The sequence below is a fragment of the Sander lucioperca genome, chromosome 2 (genome assembly GCF_008315115.2).
Source record: "Sander lucioperca isolate FBNREF2018 chromosome 2, SLUC_FBN_1.2, whole genome shotgun sequence".
In the NCBI taxonomy this organism is placed as follows: Eukaryota; Metazoa; Chordata; class Actinopteri; order Perciformes; family Percidae; genus Sander; species Sander lucioperca.
In genome coordinates this window covers 12,858,966-12,878,819 of record NC_050174.1, presented here as the reverse complement: position 1 = coordinate 12,878,819, position 19,854 = coordinate 12,858,966, and the positions used below count along the sequence as shown (strand labels likewise).

The window sequence follows — 19,854 nt, the reverse complement described above, 5'->3', positions numbered from 1 at the left end:
AAAACCATGTGGAATCAGGTTGATGTAAAGTGAAATCAACTGTTAAAGACCTGCATTACATCAGTAAAATAATTACCATTCACAATATGTCATTTGTTTTGTCAAAGAATTATTTTGGAATCAATTTTGTGAAACAATAATATAAAATGATCATGTCAAGGCAATAACAATATTGATCAAAATCACATTTATTAGAATACTGTAAATTGTTTTACATTTCAGGTCTTTGTATTGATGCCTCACTGGAAATCCACTATTTACATATAAGACTGGAGTACAGCACATGAGCCACACCTGTGATGAGGTTGTGGTTGGCAAACTCAAGGATAAGGAGCAGGATTGGGTACTCGCTGTGTCTCCTCTCCACGGTGGACTCCTCAGTTAAGCCCATCCAATGAAGCAGCAGTGTTTGCATGGCTTCTGGGAATAGCTCTGTTGCTAGTTCCTCGGCAGGTGGCAAGTCACTAATTTGTTCAATATGCTGAACTTTAAAACCCTCCACTTTCTGGCTGATGCTGCTGTTGGCTGCATGAAACTGTTGGCCTAGCCAGCATCCTATACTGCAAAGCAGGGAACTTGAATATACACAGCTCCAGTCTTTGGCCTTTAGCAGGGCTAGCACAGTTTCTGTCACATCCTTTTCTTCTAGATTCCCATTTATGTACCGATCAATGTTCTCCAAAAGCAGCAAGATAGTCTCCAGATGTTCTGTGTAGCTTTGAGTCTCAGATGAGAGTTTGTCATCCAAGCTGTGCAATTTTTGTCTCACTGTGGATACCAGTCGACTTTGCTCAGTTTGCAAGCTCTGCTTGGGAAAAGAACAATAATCGTGATCTGCTGATGTATCACCTGTGTCACTGCCATATACCTCCATCGAATCCCTGACACCCTGGCACTGCTGAGGTTGTGACAGTTCAATCCTTGATTCTGTATCATGCAGGCTGCTGGATAGTGCAAAGTCGAGCTGCACACTGAGGCTGTAACTCATTTTCAGAGGGCTGTCGTCTATCTGCGATTTCCAAACATCCTACAAAAGGAAAGACTAATAAATCAAAATATATTTTGAGGGTGTATATATAAAACAAATAAAATATATAATGTAAAGATGCATGATGTTACAATGTTAACTATACTTCACCTGGAAGTTCTCTAGTACAGCAAGCTGCTCTTGCTTACTGTACATCTCAAAAGCTACTCGAAAAAGTCCTTGAACGCTGTAGAACCAGAGGCTATTATTTGCAGTAGGTACCTTTAACCCATGGAACCTGAATGCTGCAACAAGAAGTCAACATTCAATTGTCAAGTGTTTGTGTGTGTGTGTGTGTGTGTGTGTATGTGTAAAGTCATTGTTATTTATTTGTCTTTATGGTACTATTTTAACTCGCATTTTACCCGAGGAAAAACATATTTTTGTTGCAAATCCTTTCTTGGCAAACTTGGCGTGGTGTCTGGGATGGTTCTCAGTGCGGATGTCCGTGTTGGAGAAGAGATCAGCTCCTAAATAGAGAGGGACCACTGGACTCTGAAACAGACAGAGGATACATATGAATCCACCTCCGTATGATGTCTTCAGTTAAGACGTGGTCATACATTGGGATGGACAGATTGTATAATTACATATCAAGAACGTCAAGGAGTCTTTATTATCCCCGAGGGGCAATTCGTTGTGCAGCAATAGAATGCAACACAAACCACACATAAGCCATACAAACAACAGACACTATCAATAGAGGGCACAAATAAATACATACTACATAGATGTCCACATCTCACATTGAATTATTAAGAAAGCCTATAGCAGCAGGTACAAAGGAGTTTTTGTGTCTGTTTGTCCTGCATTTAGGCAGACAGAATCTGCGGCCAGACAGCAACAACATGAAGTAGCTGTTCAGGGGGTGGCTTATATCAGCCAGGACTGACTGGGCCTTCTTCAAGGTCTTTGTCTCATATAGCGATTTTAAGTCAGTCAGGGAGTTGTGGGAAATTTTGCCACACACTTTAGTTATGTATTGCAGCCTGTTTTTGTTTTTAAGAGTGAGAGACCTAAACCAGCTCACAAAGGCAAAAGAAAGAAGAAGGTAGAATGCATGTAAATTACACTCCAAAAGATGAAAGCCGATATAGCACCATCTAGCTGGTTTCAGGGGTTATGAAAGATATGTTTACAAAAACAAATCTACAATTTTCATTGAAGCAAAGAGCAAAACATATCTTTGAGTCTGCACTACAGACTGTAAAAATAAGGTATGCTCTGCAGTTTTACACTCACCTTGTTGGGACACTCTGTCAGTCTGAACGATGTGAGATTCACCAAGTGAATGAAGCGAATTTTCCGTGCGCCCCCGTCCCACTGCGGTAAAGTTAAGTGGATAGTTGAGCAACTTGACATTGCTGGAAGCAAAGTAAGCTTCTCACTTAGTGAAACTTGTGTCCTGTCCTGTAGAAAAACTGAATGTTTTACCAGAATACTGTAAACGAAGTCAAACGACTGGAACAAACAAACTGAACTGACTCAACGGAACAGAAGCGTAAGGTTTGGAGCACTGTAAGCCCTCAACGCTTTATTAAGGACTAAAGAAGCGGCCATAAGAGTGGGTCCTTTATTTGCTGACCCTGTGTGGTCTTCTTCGTGATGTTTGGTTTATGTGTAAGATACACATTTACACATAGTAATGTGAGGAGATCTTTAGAAGCAGCAGAGTTTCTTCTCTTTTTGTTGGATTTCTGTAACCTGTAATACAATGTTGTGGGCTAAATAAACCCAATCAACTTCTCCTCCCAACCACGTTTACGTCTACTTTACACGTGACATAAGGAGGACCAATGAATTCGAAGGATAGTTGCTTTCGTTAGTAGCTGGGTAAAAATGGCTGAAGTTGATTTCGGCGATTGTGAGCTCTTTCAGCTGCTTGATGACTCCGCACCGGTCCCGACGCATATTCGCTTCACAGATGATGAGGAGGACAAGGAGGAGACGAGCCAGCTCCGGAGCAGACTGGAGGAGTATGATGACTACGTTCAGAGACTCACCGAGGAGAATATCCTTGTGTCAGATGTGCTCATTGTGTGCTAGCACTGTGGATGTAGCTAAGTTAGCATTAGCGAACGTCTGCTAGCACCGTGAGACCCTCTTGTCTGTAACCAAAACAGAAAAAGCACAACCTGAAAATGTTAGCTAATGGATCTTTTGTAGGCTTTTTGTCTATTTCCTTAACTCGTAGTTACATAAAGGTTTAAGAAGAAAACTGAAAATCCTGACACGACCAAGGTAATTGTTAACGTTAGCTGACACTAATGCGCACAACAAATGAAACGAAACTGATCACCACCAGTGCTAATTTTCCTCTGACTTTACAGCGGCATCACAATCGAAGATGTCAACATCGACGGGCCAGCTCTTCAAATCCTTTATGCAAACAATATTATTTCAAAGTAAGCAGTCAAATGTGTTTATTTGCTCACTTGTCCTTTGCATAGTACGTTTTGTCACGTCTGTCTTGACGTCTTGTTGACTGTCAAGTTGAGGTTGTAATGGTAAAAATATAATTTTTTTTAACCATGTTAATGTTAAAACATTTCGCCAACACTTAGTGTTAGGTTTTACATTATGGCTAATATGATGATAATACAGCATATTATGTACTTTGCTGTGTGTGCACCTCATCGCTAAATTGTTAACAGAAAACAACAAATGTCTCCCCTTTCAGGCAGTGTCGTCAAGAAATTGAAGATTGCATCTGCAATGTGATTTTGAAGCACCAGAAACCAAGCAATGAAAAGAAAAACTCCATCTTGCAAATGAAACCTCAGGTGTTTACCCTGAATTTATTTTATTATGATTAATATCAATACAGTTATGCATTTGCTATGAACAAAAACATTTTCTATCCTCTATGAAGAATTCAGCTTTTGCTTTGGATGAAGATCTGCAAGATCTGCAGAAGTCCTCTTCCAGTAGCGTAAGAACAACAACCGAAGCGTTTAAAGTGAGTATTTACTGTTATTGTCAGTGGTTTGCATATTGCACAATTTCTTGCCACATGAGAAATAAAATTGGATGTTTTCAAATCTAGTCTACATGATATTGTACCGTATCCTTAACCTTTTTCTTATTTTTCTATCTCAGGTGGTTGGAAGTGTCTTATATTTCACTACATTCAGTGTTGATAAACTTGGACAGCCTCTGGTGAATGAAAACCCCCAGCTGACAGATGGATGGGATGTTCCAACGTATCTTTAAGATGGATAAATAGACACATCGTCAAAAATCGACAGTCTAGTCTGTCAGGTCATCCGTTTTGAACATGTATTGCGCGTTTGAGAACTGTTTTGCCATGGGATGAGACTTAAAAAAAACTCTTAAGTAAAGATGTCCTGATTTGAAATGTGGCAGTTTATTTAAAATATCCAGCATGTAAGTCTATTGAGGCGTTGACATAGACAAGATAACGAGTTTGTTGCTTTGGTTTGCACAAACGATACATTTTCCTGAATTGTTGCAAAGCTATCACCAGGTTTTTAACCAAGTCGTTGGCACAGATGGGCAGGATATAGAAATGAAAGACAAAAGGTATGTCAGGTTTTTAATGAAGCTTTATTTAGTTTTCATCTTCTGTTTCTAACTAGCTCTGTTACGTTGCTTTGTTGCATATACCTATATGATGCGTATCACTGATCTGTTCATTCTAGACCCAAATCAATGTGTTTCAACTGTGGTTTGAGTGGTCATCAGCTGAGAGACTGTCCCAAGGTAAGAATAATTAAGCGTTATTGTGGTATGAGCCCAAGTTAAAGATGAGAGAGAAGAGTATGAACTTGATTTACTACATTTATACATGTTTACCTTCCAAGCCTAAAGACATGGCTGCAATTAATGAGAGAAGGAAGGAGTTTAATCAGAACAACAACCAGGCCATGCAGAGTAACCAGCGATACCATGCTGATGAAGTGGAGGAGCGGTTTGCTAAATACAAGCCTGGAGTCATGAGGTAGACACAAACATCATTTAATCACATGCAATATATATATATATATACACACTATTTTGTGCTTTTGTACAGTGAGGATCTGTTGACAGCGCTGGGAATTGATGGAAACACCCTCCCACCTCTAATTTATCGCATGAGGCAGTTAGGCTATCCACCAGGTTGGCTCAAAGAGGCAGAGATGGAAAACTCTGGCTTAACAATGTATGATGGAAATGGTAGGTTTTAAAAGAAATTGAAACTTATGTTGTCACACAGATTTTCATTTGAGCTAACTACTGCAAAACATAAGAATGCTGTTATGTACAAATGTTGGGCTGAATCTGTGTTTTTTCTGTTTTTATAGTTTCAAATGATGGTAAAATAACAGACGATACCAATTCGCAAAACATCTCTTATGATGTTTCCAAACTGGTAGATTTCCCAGGCTTCAATGTAACTGCATCACACAACATGAAAGATGTAAGTCCTACAATATAATATTTTTCTTGACTATACCACTAGTTGTCTGTGCTGTGATTCCAGGTATCTGAATTATCAGAAAAAGGTTTATTTATTTAGATTTATGCATTTGTGTGTATAAATGATTTTGTCTATCATACGGAGTCAGCCTCATAATAGCCATACACTGTTATGCTTTTTAGTGGCAGGGCATCTTTACAAGAGTTCTGCATCTCACACTTTTTCGTTCTCTTTTTCTGACCTCCAGGAGTTCATGCAGTATGGTTCTATTCCAATGCAGACCAACCACATGAAGCAAAACTATGCAGCTTACCTGTCCAACAACTTCCCTATGGTAATAATCTGAAAGTTCCTCAAGTGGTTATGCTTATCCTGTCAAAACATGTAGGCCACACCTGCTTTTAACTTTAACTAAATCCTTCTGGACATGACATGAAATATTACCTTGGGTAATATTTGTCAGATCTGCCCTCATTCTCCATGATACCACTGTAATTTAAAATTAAAGACACACATTTTTAATAGAAGCTCTTGAGTTACGATAATGTTACATACGAATTGTTGGATTATTATATCCACATAGTAGATATTGCAGTGATTCCTGTCCTTTTCAACCACAAATTCAGCTGCTCTCAATCTTCGTTCTTGATACTTGAACATGATAGGTAGGCAGGATAGGTAGATGCATTACTTTAAAGTAATGTGACCAAATAATGAAAATAAATATTATAAAGTCACACCACTTTGCCCCCCCCTCCCCCCCCAACCACACTGCTCAAGGTTATTTATTCATAAAAGCACGAAAATGTCAATGTTTGCATCCGTATAATCCAACACAAATCTCAGGACATTAATATTAAATAAATAATAATAAATAAAATTATATATTCTGCAAGAAACTGTAGAAGAACAGTAGGAATACAAAATTGTATGTATTTCTTACACACCTCCTTGTTGTAGTGTCTAATCACTTTGAGGATAAAATTTAGTGTGTGTGATGGGTGGCCTCAGCCTGCCACTTTGCTCTATACAAGCAAAGTCCATGCTGTTCACATGCAATGGATGCCCATTCGTCATAGTTCCTATTAGACAGCCATTCATACTAATCTGAGTGCACGTTCCTCTCATTCCAGCCTCTGGAATTTAATGTTTCCATGTTTTATCAATTAACTAGCACTGATAAGGAGAGGACGTGTGATAATTGCATTTAGGAAAAGCCCTTAAATATATTCATTCCATCTGTCAATCGTCCTTGCCAACAGCCTGGTGCCACCTGCAACAAGAGACGGCATGAATCTGAATCATCTCCACAGCAAAGGAAGAAGACGAGGTCCAGTCCGGATCGGAACTCTGATAGAAGCTCGGACATGGATATTGAATCAGGTAACTGTTCCTCCCAGTCATTGTTTTCAGCAGGCACATCATAATGTGTCTTAAATGTCCTACAGAAGTTACTTGAACACAATATTATGTTTTAAAAGTAAATACCAGTCAAAACTGCAGCAGTAAGATTTTTCTCGATCATAATCTAGATATCCACACTTTTGTTCTTGCGACTTGATAAAAAAACTGCTTTTTACAATGTTGCCACGTTGTAAAAAGATCTTCTGTTTTTTTTATTATTATATTATTATTATTATAGCTGAAATGCAGAGTAATGCACAGAAATACTTGAATCAGTTGCCTCTTCATTGGTTCAAATCGTCACTAACCTTTGGGTGTCTTCCCTCAGACCCAGGAACACCTTATAAGCATGGCCCAGGTGACTTCCAGTTCCAACCTCCGATGCCCCCTGGCTCCCCGTGCTTCAGTTCACCGCCTCCTTTACCCCAGGGCACTCCACCTGCTACACCCACTCCCCCACCTCTACCTAAAGGTACTCCTCCTCCCACACCTACCAACGGCTCTCCAGCTCTGCGGGGGAGTAACTGGGTAGTAGTTGATGAGACTGTGGATGGAACAGAGGATGAATTGTCATTGGAGGAACTGGAGGAGCAGCAGAGGCTGATTTGGGCAGCTCTAGAAAATGCTGACACTGCCACGAATAGTGAATCTGAGACACCTGCAGTGGGAACACCTGTACCCAGTTCACCAAGTGTGTCCACACCTGTGCATGTCGACACAGAAACGGAGGAGGTTGAAGAAACGATGGACACAACAAGACCTGCAGAAACTTGCCATAGCAGTGAAAATCAAAGTGAACCAGGGGTTCAAGAGATTTGCTCTCAGAGCCCTGGTCTGATCAAAGCCCAAGACGACAGCCCCCAGAGCCCTGGTCCAGTCAAAGCCCAAGACGAGAGCCCCCAGAGCCCTGGTCCAGTCAAAGCCCAAGACGAGAGCCCCCAGAGCCCTGGTCCAGTCAAAGCCCAAGACGAGAGCCCCCAGAGTCCTGGTCCGATCAAAACCCAAGATGAGAGCCCCCGGAGTCCTGGTCCGATCAAACGCCAGGAAGGCAACCCCCAGAGCCCTGATCTAGATTTCTCTAATGGAGCAGCTGGAGATTGTGCTTCTCCTATGCATGACGAGAAGATAACAGCTGTTCCTCATCGTAGCAGGTTTGCAGCTGGCATCGTTCCGTTTGAAGATACACCAGAGTACACTGAAGTTGCTGAAGCCACAGGGACATACCTTAGGATCAGAGACTTGCTTAAAAGTTCCCCTCGAAGTTTAGCAAAAAAAAAATAACAATGTACTGTCTTCATTTGGAACACAAGGGTAAACTGATATTTTTTAAACAAACTTCTATTTTCATGACCATCCTATCAAGCATGTTTTTAGCTGTTTATTTTTTGTACCAAGTTGAATGTCTATGCTGTGTATATACATTTGATCTGTAAACGTACAAAGGAAGGGACATCAAGGGATGCTGCAACAACAATAATTTTTAAGTTTTGATCAATAAGTCTCAGTTTTTTGTAACAGTTGTTACTCATGCTGTTTATTTTATTGTAAAATTTGTGAAATGGTAATTTCTTGACCTACCTGTAATAATTTTAATACCATGATGTTAAAATGGCCTTTTTCTATTTTCGTTCTACTTAAATTGCTTAAAACCCTTAAGTAAACATGCTTTCACTTGCTTCAGTGCGTTATTTCGTCTGGCAGCCATGGCTAGATGTGGGTTTGATTTCATTTTACTGTATGTTGACAGCACAGATGGTGTAGTTGATTGTTTAACCATCCTTAGCAGAGTTTAGTGAACAAATTGACCCTCCCTTCTTTCTAAAATCAGCTCCTTGCTGATTTAATGCACATTGCAAATCAAATTGCATGTAATTGGAACTACACTACAATGTGTATTTTGTCCCTGGGACATTAGAAAACCTTGGTCTACATTTTGTCTTAATAGATTTATATCACAGCTGAAATAAAGTTCAGTGTCTGTTTCAAACTCATCTGCAAGCAAAAAAACAAACAGCTTTAAAGAAGCTATAGAGGCTAGCTGAAAATGGTTGCCTGGTGTGTGTGTGTTATCTTGATGAAAATTACTTTTCTTACACATTCAGCAGGACTTTTAATATAATTAATTTTGGAGCATGGAAATTGGTATTTCTATTAATTTCACATATTCTGTAGAGAATATTTATCCTATTGCTAGCAAAAACATTGTATACTTTCAAAGTTCGAGGAAATTCCCAACATAGTGAATGTTTTGTCAATTGTGTGTTTCTATGACTGTTCAGTCCATATTCCAAACTATTAGCATTTAACAGTAAACACCAACACTCACCTACACACAGAATAATTGTAAATGACTTGTATACATGCATATAAGATACTCCCATACAGCACATACTTATGCAATTATACACGCTCCTGTGTCTGAATGAACCTTTGAGTTATTTAACCCCATGCAAAGTCATGTGAAACAGATGGTCTCTAGTACGGTCTACACTCAAACCTTTTGTAATAAAGCTATTACATTGCAGGTCTAAACTCAGGACTTTAAATTCAACTTTTACATTCTGTCGGTCTTTATATTCAAAATAGACATTAAGTCACATTTTGACTATTGGATTTAAGACTGCTATAGTTATTTTTTTTTTCTAAAATCTGACTGCATAATTACAATTTTTATATTTAAAAAAATCCCCCAAATTATGCTATTTAGTTTGTTATAATTTGAAAAATCTGAGATTAATCAAGCATGGGATTTAATTTGTTCCAATCCTAAACATTGACATAGAGTTGTATGGGGTTTACTTCTCTACTTGCACGTTATATGCTTGAATTATAACATTGTTTGATGGTATTAACATTTGAACTGCTCCACAGTACAAACTTGTACCTTTGCCAGCACAAATATGAGCATAATCTATCATATTGTGACTCCCCAATTGTACCAGTAAAGTTGTTTTGTGAGGGAGTGTTCCATCTTACTGAATATATCATCTTTGGTCGGCACTTAAAGTTGACGTTTCCCTCGACCGTTGGACAGACAGCTCGTACACTGGGCTGTGCCTACCCGTGTCTGATCTGTCAGTCGTCGTGGTTTCCCACTTAGCTAGTAGCTGTTGTGTGTTTTTTTTTACTGAGAAGACGTAGGCTGTACAGAAACATATCAGGTCAGTATTAGCTAACGTTAGCTCACGCCTAGGTCATGTATTTCCGTAAATGTGCGTGTCCTTTTACTGCTGATGAACCAGGAAACTAACCGCATGTGAAAGTTGTTCAGGTAGTGTAGACGTTACTTGGGGTGTTAGTTTAGCTAGCTAACCTACTGTTAGCTAACCAACCCTTCTTTTGGTCTCGACCACCGGTTCGCCGTATTGCTCGGGCCTCACTGCTAACGTTACTTAGCAACTAATCACGTCTGTTCTTATCCTGATAACAGACTGGGATTCATTCCGGAGAGGTGCCAGTACAGTCAACGGACTGCTTATTACAACAACATCATACAGCAAGCTATCTTTACAGGTGATCTAATATGTAACAATTTGCCAACTTGTAGCAGCAGTGTGCCCTACTGGAGCTTCGATGACATTGCGGAGACTTTTAGACTTGTGGGACTTGCTTCAGTCGCTATGCTTAACGTTACCACACAGTGGTCAGTCAGTGGGTTATTCGGATGTTTGAACATGTTGATGGTACTGGGTATAACTCATAAACAGGATATTGTCTCACTAGATACGTCGATTTAGCTAGAAAGGTAAGATAACTGCTGTGATTTAAAAAAACAAAAAAAAGGCTGCACTCTTAACGAACCAGATGTGCCACCTCATCGACGTTAGCTACAGGCGAGGCTACTTAAAAGGCCAATTCGTTTCCGAAACCATAGGATTACTTACTTAACTGCACAGGTAACTGTTACGCTGTGTACAATGTGTCAGTGAATCAACTGCAATAGTAGTTTCAGCGTTTGACCGTTTCGAGGTTTAAAAGTGTGACATAGGCATTTATGATTACGCCTTTATGTTTCATACAAAAAGCAGTTTAACTTGTTTGGACTGACTGACTAAAGCTTTAATGGGTTTAAATCTTAGGATTTGCAAAGGCAATACCACTTTCTGTGTTTCTGCTAGTCTTCGAACTCCATATGGGATATATGAGAGAATGGCTGGCTGAGATAAAAAATAATTTTAAATTGGGCACTTTACAGAATTATTATATTTCATACGTGCATCATATAAGTTATCAGCCCACTGGAGTGAAAAAACATGATCTATGATTTTACATTAACATTATGTAATACACACACCATAGCTATTTGAAAAGGCTCTATTAGTTCTGGAAAGTCTGGATTTTACATTGGGGCTGCAGTGGAAACCTTGACTACCCAACCATATTTGTTGTTATTTCAGCTCTCAGTTATGTCTGGTCACAATTGTAAGTGCCAGATCTGTGGAGGACGGGGCAGTGTTGATATGTACTAGCCGCAAGGTAGGTTTAATGTCCACTTGTGGATAATGCAGGTTGTTTCCTTGAAAACAGGTGAATCTGTATTCAGACACTGAGGACGCAGGATGCTTCTGCCTCTTATTCTGTGCTCATGTCCTGTTAGTGCTTTTCTACACCTTCCTCTGTCAGTGCTAGCAGGGGCCCACACAATCATCCTAGCAGATGTTTCCTCAAAAAGGAAGAACCAGAGCTCGATTTGGCCTTGTGATGAAAAAAAGCAAGAGTGTAGGAGTAAGGGGTACATCAGTGAATACACACCTCTAAAGGCGTACTAGCAACTAGGGCTGTAGGCTTAGACCAGTCAGTAACAGCTGGACTTGCTGTAAAATCCTTCCAAGGAAACCTGTTTGTACTAAGTTCGATATCCTTGATGTCAATGGCTAATATTGGCCTGCTGAAAAACAATGTGGAATGAAAACCAGTGAAACCCTCCCATCAGTTAACAAATACTTGGGAGGATGAAATGGATAGAGTTTCTACTGTTAATACAAAACACGCAAGCAGATTCAGCTAACATCTGTATTCTAAGTGGTTTTGCACTCTGTAGTCAGCAAGATATTCTTAACTGTAGAATGTAGAGTGGAAGTACTGTGCGCTGCACAGTCAGCTAGTTAACTATGTAGCAGTGTTATGAAGATATTCATCTGCAGATTAATTTTATTTTATTCTGTAGGAAGTTTTTTCCAACATGCTTTTGATAACTGAGGACATTGAAATCCTCCCGAGGTGTGTCCATACTGTTCACATCCATTCCTTGAACAGACTCATAAATTTCTGACATTACCAACATGGAAGTTATTGTGTCTTTGCAGTCATTTTGAGAAGTAGATTAAATCTCAGTTCTGTTTTACAGGCTGCCATCATCTACCCATTCCTATTAGTGTATTTACATCAGAAAAAAATGAAACCAGACTACATGGAATTTGCGTGTAGTTTAGTTCTAAATAAGTTGATCTATTTAAATTGTCAATACATCATTTTATTAATACATCATTTTATTAATTCCCTTAAACTTCTGCAAAACATTGATATTGGCTTTCTTCCAGGCTGCAGATTAGAGTAAGAGTCAGTGGCAAAAGATTAACATTACTGTAGTGGGAAATTCTCCAGACTAAGTGGATCATTTTCAGCTGACTGCTTCAGCTCACCAATCAGAGCTGAAACATCCTCTGTTAATGCTCCCAAGACACTCATAGTAAAGCCCGGTGATGTTCTACTAAGACATCATAAAGAAATTGTTTTTTAGAAAACACTTGTCGTATTCCACAGGCTTATGGGTCAATCAGACTAGATATTAATACAATTGGTTAAATATTTTAACGTGTCCCTTTTTTTTTTTTTCTTTTCTTTAGTTTTAGCCATTGAAATGCTTTCTTTCTCTGGCCTGCTCTTGACCGGAGGGCACTAATCAGTATCATTCAAAGGCACAGTGGGAGAAAACTGGAACGCTGCATTTGAACTAGGTCACTGCCTTCTGATGGCCACTCTTTATTTTTTGCTGAGAAATATCTAGAGGGTGTGTGACAGTGTATCTTCTCGGTTGTTTCGGTGAACCTAAATACTTTAGCTCTTAGGCCCTTTTAAGGAATGAAAGGTATGTTTGTGTGACACTGTTGAACAAGATCTGTATTAAATTTCTACCCTGTATGAGTTCAGATCAAGCGTCTGCTGACTTAAAACACTCTGACTTTGCAGGAGAGGAGGTTTGTTAATTCAATAGGTTATAGGTGTATTTCACTGTAAAGGAAATGTAAAGGATTTAAGAAATACCTTAACTTCCAAACAAGCACCCTCTTAGAATGTTCAAAACATTTTTGTTACTCTGCCCCAGGATCCTGAAAGTGTTTGAAATCACTGCTAATGACAGAGAATAATTAAACCATTTATCTTGACATTATCCAAGCTATTACTAAACTGAACTTAAATGGCCTGCTGTAATATTCAGGATAAGTAAAATCACTGCTTTGATTGACTGACATGCAGTGTGTAACATTGTGATACATTGTGATTGTGTGAAAATTATTCAGTTATACAATCATACTCCTCACCCTTATTAGTCCAAAAAGTAAGCTCTCTGTTCTCACCCGTAAGGTGCTAACGCAAATTTCAGGGACATAATGTACCCAAACCCTGATATCGTAATCTATCCAAGAGCTGCTGTTCTCTGACAGGTGAACAGCACATGGAATTCAATAACATTTTTTAGTAATGTTGAAAATATTTGATACCAGTTTTATGCATATCTAGCCTAACCTAACATACATTCTTTACTAATCGCTTAATTTTTACCAAATATAAGGTTGCAATATGGCATCATCATAGAGTCATGTTTGTACACATTCCAGTAGTTTTTGCCAGCTTGCTTGTATGTGGTTTGCTTTCACTGAATGTGGTCGCACAATCAAGCATCAGTCTTTGGTGTCTTAGACTTTCTGTGCACCTGTTCGTCAGAGATCATGTTGACGTGATGCACCCCTCTACGAAAATAGGCGCGAAATGCTACAGATCTGACAGTAGATTGGCCTGAAAATCAAAGCTTGTCAGTAGCTTTGCTCGTTTAGTGTAATTAATTAAGATAATAGGTGTATAAAAACCTATCATGATGCCACACTGAGTCTTATTTTGTCAAACTACTAACAACAGGGGGGCCATGTTCAAATAGTAGGCTACATTCAGCCAATCTGTTTCTGTGGTGAGGTAATCTGACAAACAGGATAATCTGCTGCTGCTAATGGTGGTCTTGTTTCTACAGTAATCCTGTTTTAGAAAAAGCTGCCAACCAGACTTACACATTTTTTTTATGCCAGAATGATAGATTGAGTGAGACTGTTTGGACTACTGCATGTTTTGTGGTCAAGGTCACAGATGATGGAACTATTCATGATGGCTGTAACGTAGACTGTATATCGGCTGGCCTTTCACAGGGTATTTTTAGGTCTTAACTGTGACATGGTGTGTGCTGAGGAGCTTGTTGTCATAACAGAACCGAAATGCCGGCACTAACAGAGCACCAAAAACAAAGTCAATGAACATGACCGAAAGGCATATCTGTACTTGCTATTTATTAGTTTACTCCAAATTAAATTATTGCTGTCACTGCCACCACAGCAGAGGCAGGGAAAGACACCAAATAGTACATTTACTTAATGATTAATTAACTTGATAAAATAATTCAGATTCTTGTTAATTAGCCAACCGTTGTACTTTGAGTGCAAAGTAATAAATATAATTAGTAAACCTAAATGAAGTCAAGTAATATTTCTTATTTTTCTTCCAAACAGGGTCCTTTTTGTGGGCAGCACTTTTTCTCCCTCCTCCTGGTTTTTCTTTTTGTTTAACATTTTTTGTTTGTTTTAATTTTTTGTTTAATTTTGGTGAGGAGAAAGAAACTTTGCCATCACAGAGCTGCAACCTGTTGTTTTGATGGTCTGGGGTCAGTCTGTACCCACCGACGGACACAAGCCTTTTGGGTCTAACGGATCACTGGAGGAAACATGAGCACAGCCAGGCCAAGTGGGATCAAAGGGCCCAGCAAGATAGCTAGGCCACCTGGGACAGCAGCCCCCAAGACCAACCCCAGCACAGGTAAGAATCTTCCCATGTACAGCTTCTTCAACCTGTGGTGAACATGTGTGTAATGTTTGCCCTTGAATATGATCTAGCCATGGTTTTTTTTTTTACATTTTAGTCTGGTCCTTTTTTGTCAAAGATGTTTCATGTGTGTGGCCGGGTTGGCTAAGTGGTAGAGCAGGCGCACATGTACTGAGAGGTTTATGCCTCAACGCAGAGGTCCAGGGTTCGAGTCCGACCTGTGAAGATTTCCTGCATGTCTTCCCCATCTCTCTCCCCTTTCTCACCTAGCTGTCCTGTCAAAAAAATTAAAGGCGGAAAAGCCCAAAAAATAATGTTTCATGTGTATATCGTCAGTTTTTCACTACAACGAAATATATTACATTAATAAATGTATATCAATCTAATAAAATAATGAACATGTATATCTTAATATTCTGTTACAATATGATTATATGGAAAGGTGATAACGATGATATTTAATTGTCATCTATCCTCTTTTTTTAATTTTTTATTGTTATTAGCAGCATTTACAGAACAAATTCCACAATACATGCCAGGTAATAACAGATGGTGCACAGAACAGAGAAACATAAATTGAACAACAACCCTCTCCCACCCCCCACCCTCTGCGGTCTCGAGGAAAACAAAACAAACAAATAAACAAAAAAAAATAGAAATCACACCTTGCCTAATCACTCTCCTCTAGTTCTTGTGGTGTTGAGGTCATTAGGACTGATATTTGTGCTGCTGTGCTTTTCCATAGGTTGATAGTTGATGATTTGGCTTTGTTAATCCTTGCTGTAGAGAGCTCAAGCATAATGATGTCTAGAAAATACGCTAGCCACTGTTTTATACAAAGCAAGTGGGGGAGAGCCAGCGTTGAGCTATCATTTTCTTGGTTGCAGTTGAACCGGTTAGCCAAATCGTCCTCTGCCTCTCGAGCAGGTGTAATTTAGAGTCATCATTAAGTAACAAAACAATCGGGTCAGTAGGAATTAGATATCCTATCACATCAGATAGTATTGATGTTGTTTTATGCCAGAACTCATGCACCTGTTCACACTCCCAGACCATGTGCAGGAATCTATCCTCTCTTGATAGGGAAACTCTGTACAGCTTAATATTGTATTAGTTAGCTTAGGTTTGCAGAAAGGGCTCACAGTCCTGTATGCGAGGCAAGTGACTATTTTGTGCAGTGCATTGGGGATGGCATTAAGTGGATCTAGGCATGACAGCATGTACAACTTTACATTTTGCCAAAAGTAATAATTTGTAGAGATGCACCGATTACAACTTTCTAGGCCGATTCCGATTTTCTTTGAGTTAGGCCAGCCGATACCGATTTTAGCCGATTCCGATTTAATTTTTTCTAACCACTTTACAGCACACGCAAATATTTATTTTCTATCTTTTCTTTAATAGAACATTTTGCACAGAACAAAAAAAAAATTTTGAACAGATAATGGATCATTATAAAATAGAACTATATAAATTACTCCTGGTGTGGGAAATTCACACACATTTAAAGTGCAATGTTAGAACCATTTCCTTCTTTTCACATCCAATATCCTAACTAAAAAAATTTGATTTTGGTTTTTGGCGTCGTCCCTCCACGCCCTACTCTTTCCTTGCAGGTGTTGCATATTGCAAACTTGTTATCTTCTGCACACACGCTGAAGAATTTCCAAACAGCTGACATGTTGCAGGTTAATTCACGAGGTTCCCTACATGTGCGAGAATAGTGCGGACACGCGCTTCACACCGCGAGCGGGTACGTGCGACACACGGCGGAAAAGTTGAGAGAAAGGAAAAAGAGACTGTGCTGTTGCGTCCGTGTGTGTGTGCGTGCGTCCTTGAGAACTGTAACTCGTATAACTTATGTTGTCAGTTAATTGTAGCGTTGACCGGCATGAAATCGGCATATGTCAGACTGACCTGCCAGTCATGGCCGTTCACGTGAAAACCGGCCAATTCCGGTCACCGGCCGGTCTATCGGTGCATCTCTAATAATTTGTATAAGAATAGTGTTAAAGCCATCTTTTGAAACATTTAGCCTAAATTTCTCTTGCCACAGGAATATTATTGTCACTGTAGAATTATATTTGAATACCCAGACAATTGGAAGTCATCTAGAAATGTTGGTCTACTATACATTTTTAAGACGGTAAGTGAAAACATTTAAACAGAGGAAGATTAAATTGTCATTGTATAATCTGGACATCTAATTGATGTTGATATTGCAATGTTTTGCACTGCATTTGTGACATTTGTCTTTCACAAACAAGTCAGTTACTCAATGGATCTGTTCTTTCTCTCCTTGTTTTTCAGCGGGAGTTAAAGCTGTTGCGGCCGACAAATCAGCTGCAAGTGCCAGTGGAGGAGATGCTGGGGAGAGTGCTGGGGAGATCTTCCAGATTGGGGAGCGAGTATGGGTAAATGGGAATAAGCCAGGCTACATACAGTTTTTGGGAGAGGCACAGTTTGCTCCAGGACAGTGGGCAGGGATTGTTCTGGATGAGCCAATTGGGAAGAATGATGGGTCGGTGGCAGGGGTGCGCTACTTCCAGTGCGAAGCCCTGCGAGGAATTTTTACCCGGCCATCCAAGTTGTCTCGCACAGAGGGGGAGGCTAACGGAACTGAGACAGCACCCCCCTCCCGTGCTGCATCACCCACTCCTTCAGTTGGCAGCGTATCCTCGCATACACCTGCCACAAAGTCAACATCACCTACCACTGCAACCAAGAAGGCCTCCTCCACGACACCAGCTACGCCAGCTACACCATCCTCCAACCTCCCACGCACAAACAGCGAATCTGTCTCCAACCTCTCCGAGACTGGATCAGTCAAGAAGGGGGAAAGGGAGCTGAAGATGGGTGACAGAGTATTGGTAAAATTTGTTACATTATCTAACAAACTATACCTTTTTTCTTTACCTGGATATTCTAGTGTATAACCAACAGAACCACCCTTTTTTTTTTTTTCAATGTAGTATTCACCAAATGTTCACCTCTGACGCAATAGATGTACTGGTACTAACACTGTTTTTGCAATTTGCTCACCACTACCAAATGTAAAAATACCTTAATTAATTAACCCATTGAATTAATTAATTAAAAGAAGAAAAAGCATGTTTGGTTTCACATGTTTACACTTTGGCCTCATTCTGTTCAAAGCTGGTACATGTTTATTTCTGTTGCTTTGATGGAATTATCTCACTCAGGGTTTATTACCAGGCAAAGCTGATTACTGTTTGGGCCTCTCTTATCTGTTGAGGGGATTAATTGTCTGCTAATGTTTGGTGTTTTCTTCTCAGGTTGGTGGTACAAAGGCAGGAGTGGTACGTTTCCTTGGAGAAACCGATTTTGCCAAAGGCGAGTGGTGTGGTGTGGAATTGGATGAGCCCTTAGGAAAGAATGACGGGGCAGTGGCGGGCACAAGGTACTAAGCCACTGAATCTGTAAATAACTAAAAGAAAAGTTGTTATACTATGACTTCCATTATCATGATTGTATCCCATTATGTGTCCCCAGATATTTTCAGTGCCAACCCAAGTATGGTTTATTTGCTCCAGTGCACAAAGTCACACGCATTGGCTTCCCTTCCACCACGCCAGCCAAAGCAAAAACAACGGTTCGGAAAGTAGTGGCCACACCATCAGGGCTAAAGCGAAGCCCTAGTGCCTCCTCCATCAGTACCATGAGCTCTGTGGCATCCTCTGTCAGTGCCAAGCCCAGCCGCACAGGCCTGGTGAGACATAGATACACTCATCCGTTCTTTAATGCTGTGCTTACTCACCTGTCTGACCTTGCTTGTATTCTGTCTCTCCATAGCTAACGGAGACATCATCACGGTACAATCGTAAGATTTCAGGCACCACAGCCCTGCAGGAGGCCCTAAAGGAGAAGCAGCAGCACATTGAGCAGCTAATGGCTGAGAGGGACATGGAGAGAGCTGAAGTTGCCAAGGCCACTGGCCATGTTGGAGAGATGGAGCAAGAAATTGGCCTGCTGAGGGTTGATCAGGAGCAGGTCAGCTCGACAAGTGGTTCAGTAATAACACTCTGCATCAACCTCCTGTTGATCCTAAATACCTCTGAGAATTAGAGTCGCCTCGTCATCTACATTGATTTTTTTTTTTAACCACAATCTACCTTTCTCTTGAAGATGGAGGCCAAGATGGATCAGTTACGTGCCTTAGTAGAAGCTGCAGACAAAGACAAAGTGGAGCTGCTGAATCAGCTGGAGGAGGAGCGTAGGTAAGGATTCCTAGAGATATGACTAGTCAAAGACATACAGTCACCCATGACAGTATGTCAGTATCTATTGTTTTCATTTCATGGGGCCAGTTTTTTAGAGAGAAAATGGCAGCTAAGATCATAATGCTGTTCTAATATTAGTCTTATAAAGTCCTAAAGAAAGAGCTGTGACTGAGTTGGCTTAACCTTGCTCTTGATCATTGTTTACCTATAGGTTGTTAGTTCCCCAGTTATATTGAAACAACAACAAAAAAGCTTCTGCAAGATTATTTTATTCTGTTGAATAGGAAGGTGGAGGACCTTCAGTTTCGCGTAGAGGAAGCTTGCATTACCAAAGGAGACCTGGAGGTAAATGCACAACATCGATCCACACCATTGCAACTCACACATTTTGTGTTTGAAAACAAAACAATTGTCAATGCTATAATATTACAACGGACTGCCAAGTCAGAAGTTGCTATTTTTATTAAATACAAAATATGTTTAACTCAACATTTGTCCCACTGATTTTTAAAATCTAAATTTTGATATTAAGTCAGAGGCAACATGTGCTCCAGTCACCCTGAATCCTGGTTGTGATTTCATTTTTTTTTAAATTTTTTTTTATTGAACATCAGTGTGTCTCCTTGGGTGCAGCAGATCCAATGCAATTTTAAGATTGCACAACATTAACTGGTATC

The 19,854-nt window shown here is 39.9% G+C and overlaps 3 protein-coding genes and 1 long non-coding RNA gene across 16 annotated transcripts in view; 2 read left to right on the top strand and 2 right to left on the bottom strand.

Annotated features, from left to right (window-relative positions):
• Positions 1 to 170: 170 nt before the first annotated feature.
• On the bottom strand, positions 171 to 2,685 carry si:ch211-110p13.9 (uncharacterized protein LOC562347 homolog). The gene is made up of 4 exons (XM_031308985.2): positions 2,270 to 2,685; positions 1,393 to 1,522; positions 1,139 to 1,272; positions 171 to 1,027 (listed from the first exon to the last, which is right to left on the bottom strand). Exons 1-4 carry the CDS (start codon positions 2,387 to 2,389, stop codon positions 254 to 256), a joined length of 1,158 nt encoding a protein of 385 aa, XP_031164845.1. The 5' UTR covers positions 2,390 to 2,685; the 3' UTR covers positions 171 to 253.
• A 120-nt stretch (positions 2,686 to 2,805) lies between these two features.
• zcchc8 (zinc finger, CCHC domain containing 8) lies at positions 2,806 to 8,526 on the top strand. 3 transcript variants are annotated; one of them, XM_035992745.1, is made up of 15 exons: positions 2,806 to 3,038; positions 3,226 to 3,268; positions 3,358 to 3,432; positions 3,708 to 3,810; positions 3,900 to 3,986; positions 4,127 to 4,230; positions 4,505 to 4,570; positions 4,690 to 4,750; positions 4,852 to 4,988; positions 5,061 to 5,203; positions 5,332 to 5,447; positions 5,695 to 5,781; positions 6,710 to 6,830; positions 7,180 to 7,683; positions 7,723 to 8,526. In XM_035992745.1, the coding sequence occupies exons 1-15, from the start codon at positions 2,867 to 2,869 to the stop codon at positions 8,130 to 8,132; spliced, it is 2,229 nt and encodes a 742-aa protein (XP_035848638.1). In that variant the 5' UTR covers positions 2,806 to 2,866; the 3' UTR covers positions 8,133 to 8,526. The 3 variants fall into 3 exon arrangements, with proteins under 3 accessions (XP_035848638.1, XP_031164837.2, XP_031164835.2); XM_031308977.2 differs by having other exon boundaries at positions 7,180 to 7,805; positions 7,884 to 8,526; XM_031308975.2 differs by having other exon boundaries at positions 7,180 to 8,526.
• LOC118493270 lies at positions 8,428 to 19,594 on the bottom strand. The gene is made up of 3 exons (XR_004895274.1): positions 19,585 to 19,594; positions 9,705 to 9,714; positions 8,428 to 8,889 (listed from the first exon to the last, which is right to left on the bottom strand). It is a non-coding gene; the product is annotated as an uncharacterized LOC118493270 (long non-coding RNA).
• The window catches only part of clip1a (CAP-GLY domain containing linker protein 1a), a 29,139-nt gene continuing 19,118 nt past the window's right edge, over positions 9,834 to 19,854 (top strand). For 5 of the 11 annotated variants that reach the window (XM_031308974.2, XM_031308969.2, XM_031308966.2 and 2 more), the window contains exons 1-8: positions 9,834 to 10,012; positions 14,627 to 14,930; positions 17,247 to 17,806; positions 18,233 to 18,357; positions 18,450 to 18,666; positions 18,750 to 18,947; positions 19,083 to 19,174; positions 19,462 to 19,522. In XM_031308974.2, coding sequence (XP_031164834.1) covers positions 14,840 to 14,930; positions 17,247 to 17,806; positions 18,233 to 18,357; positions 18,450 to 18,666; positions 18,750 to 18,947; positions 19,083 to 19,174; positions 19,462 to 19,522 — 1,344 coding nt within the window. In that variant the 5' untranslated portion in view covers positions 9,834 to 10,012; positions 14,627 to 14,839. Of the gene's footprint in view, positions 10,013 to 10,422; positions 10,597 to 11,248; positions 11,328 to 14,626; positions 14,931 to 17,246; positions 17,807 to 18,232; positions 18,358 to 18,449; positions 18,667 to 18,749; positions 18,948 to 19,082; positions 19,175 to 19,461; positions 19,523 to 19,854 lie in introns of those variants that run through there. The other 6 variants (XM_031308971.2, XM_031308970.2, XM_031308973.2 and 3 more) reach the window with 3 other exon arrangements.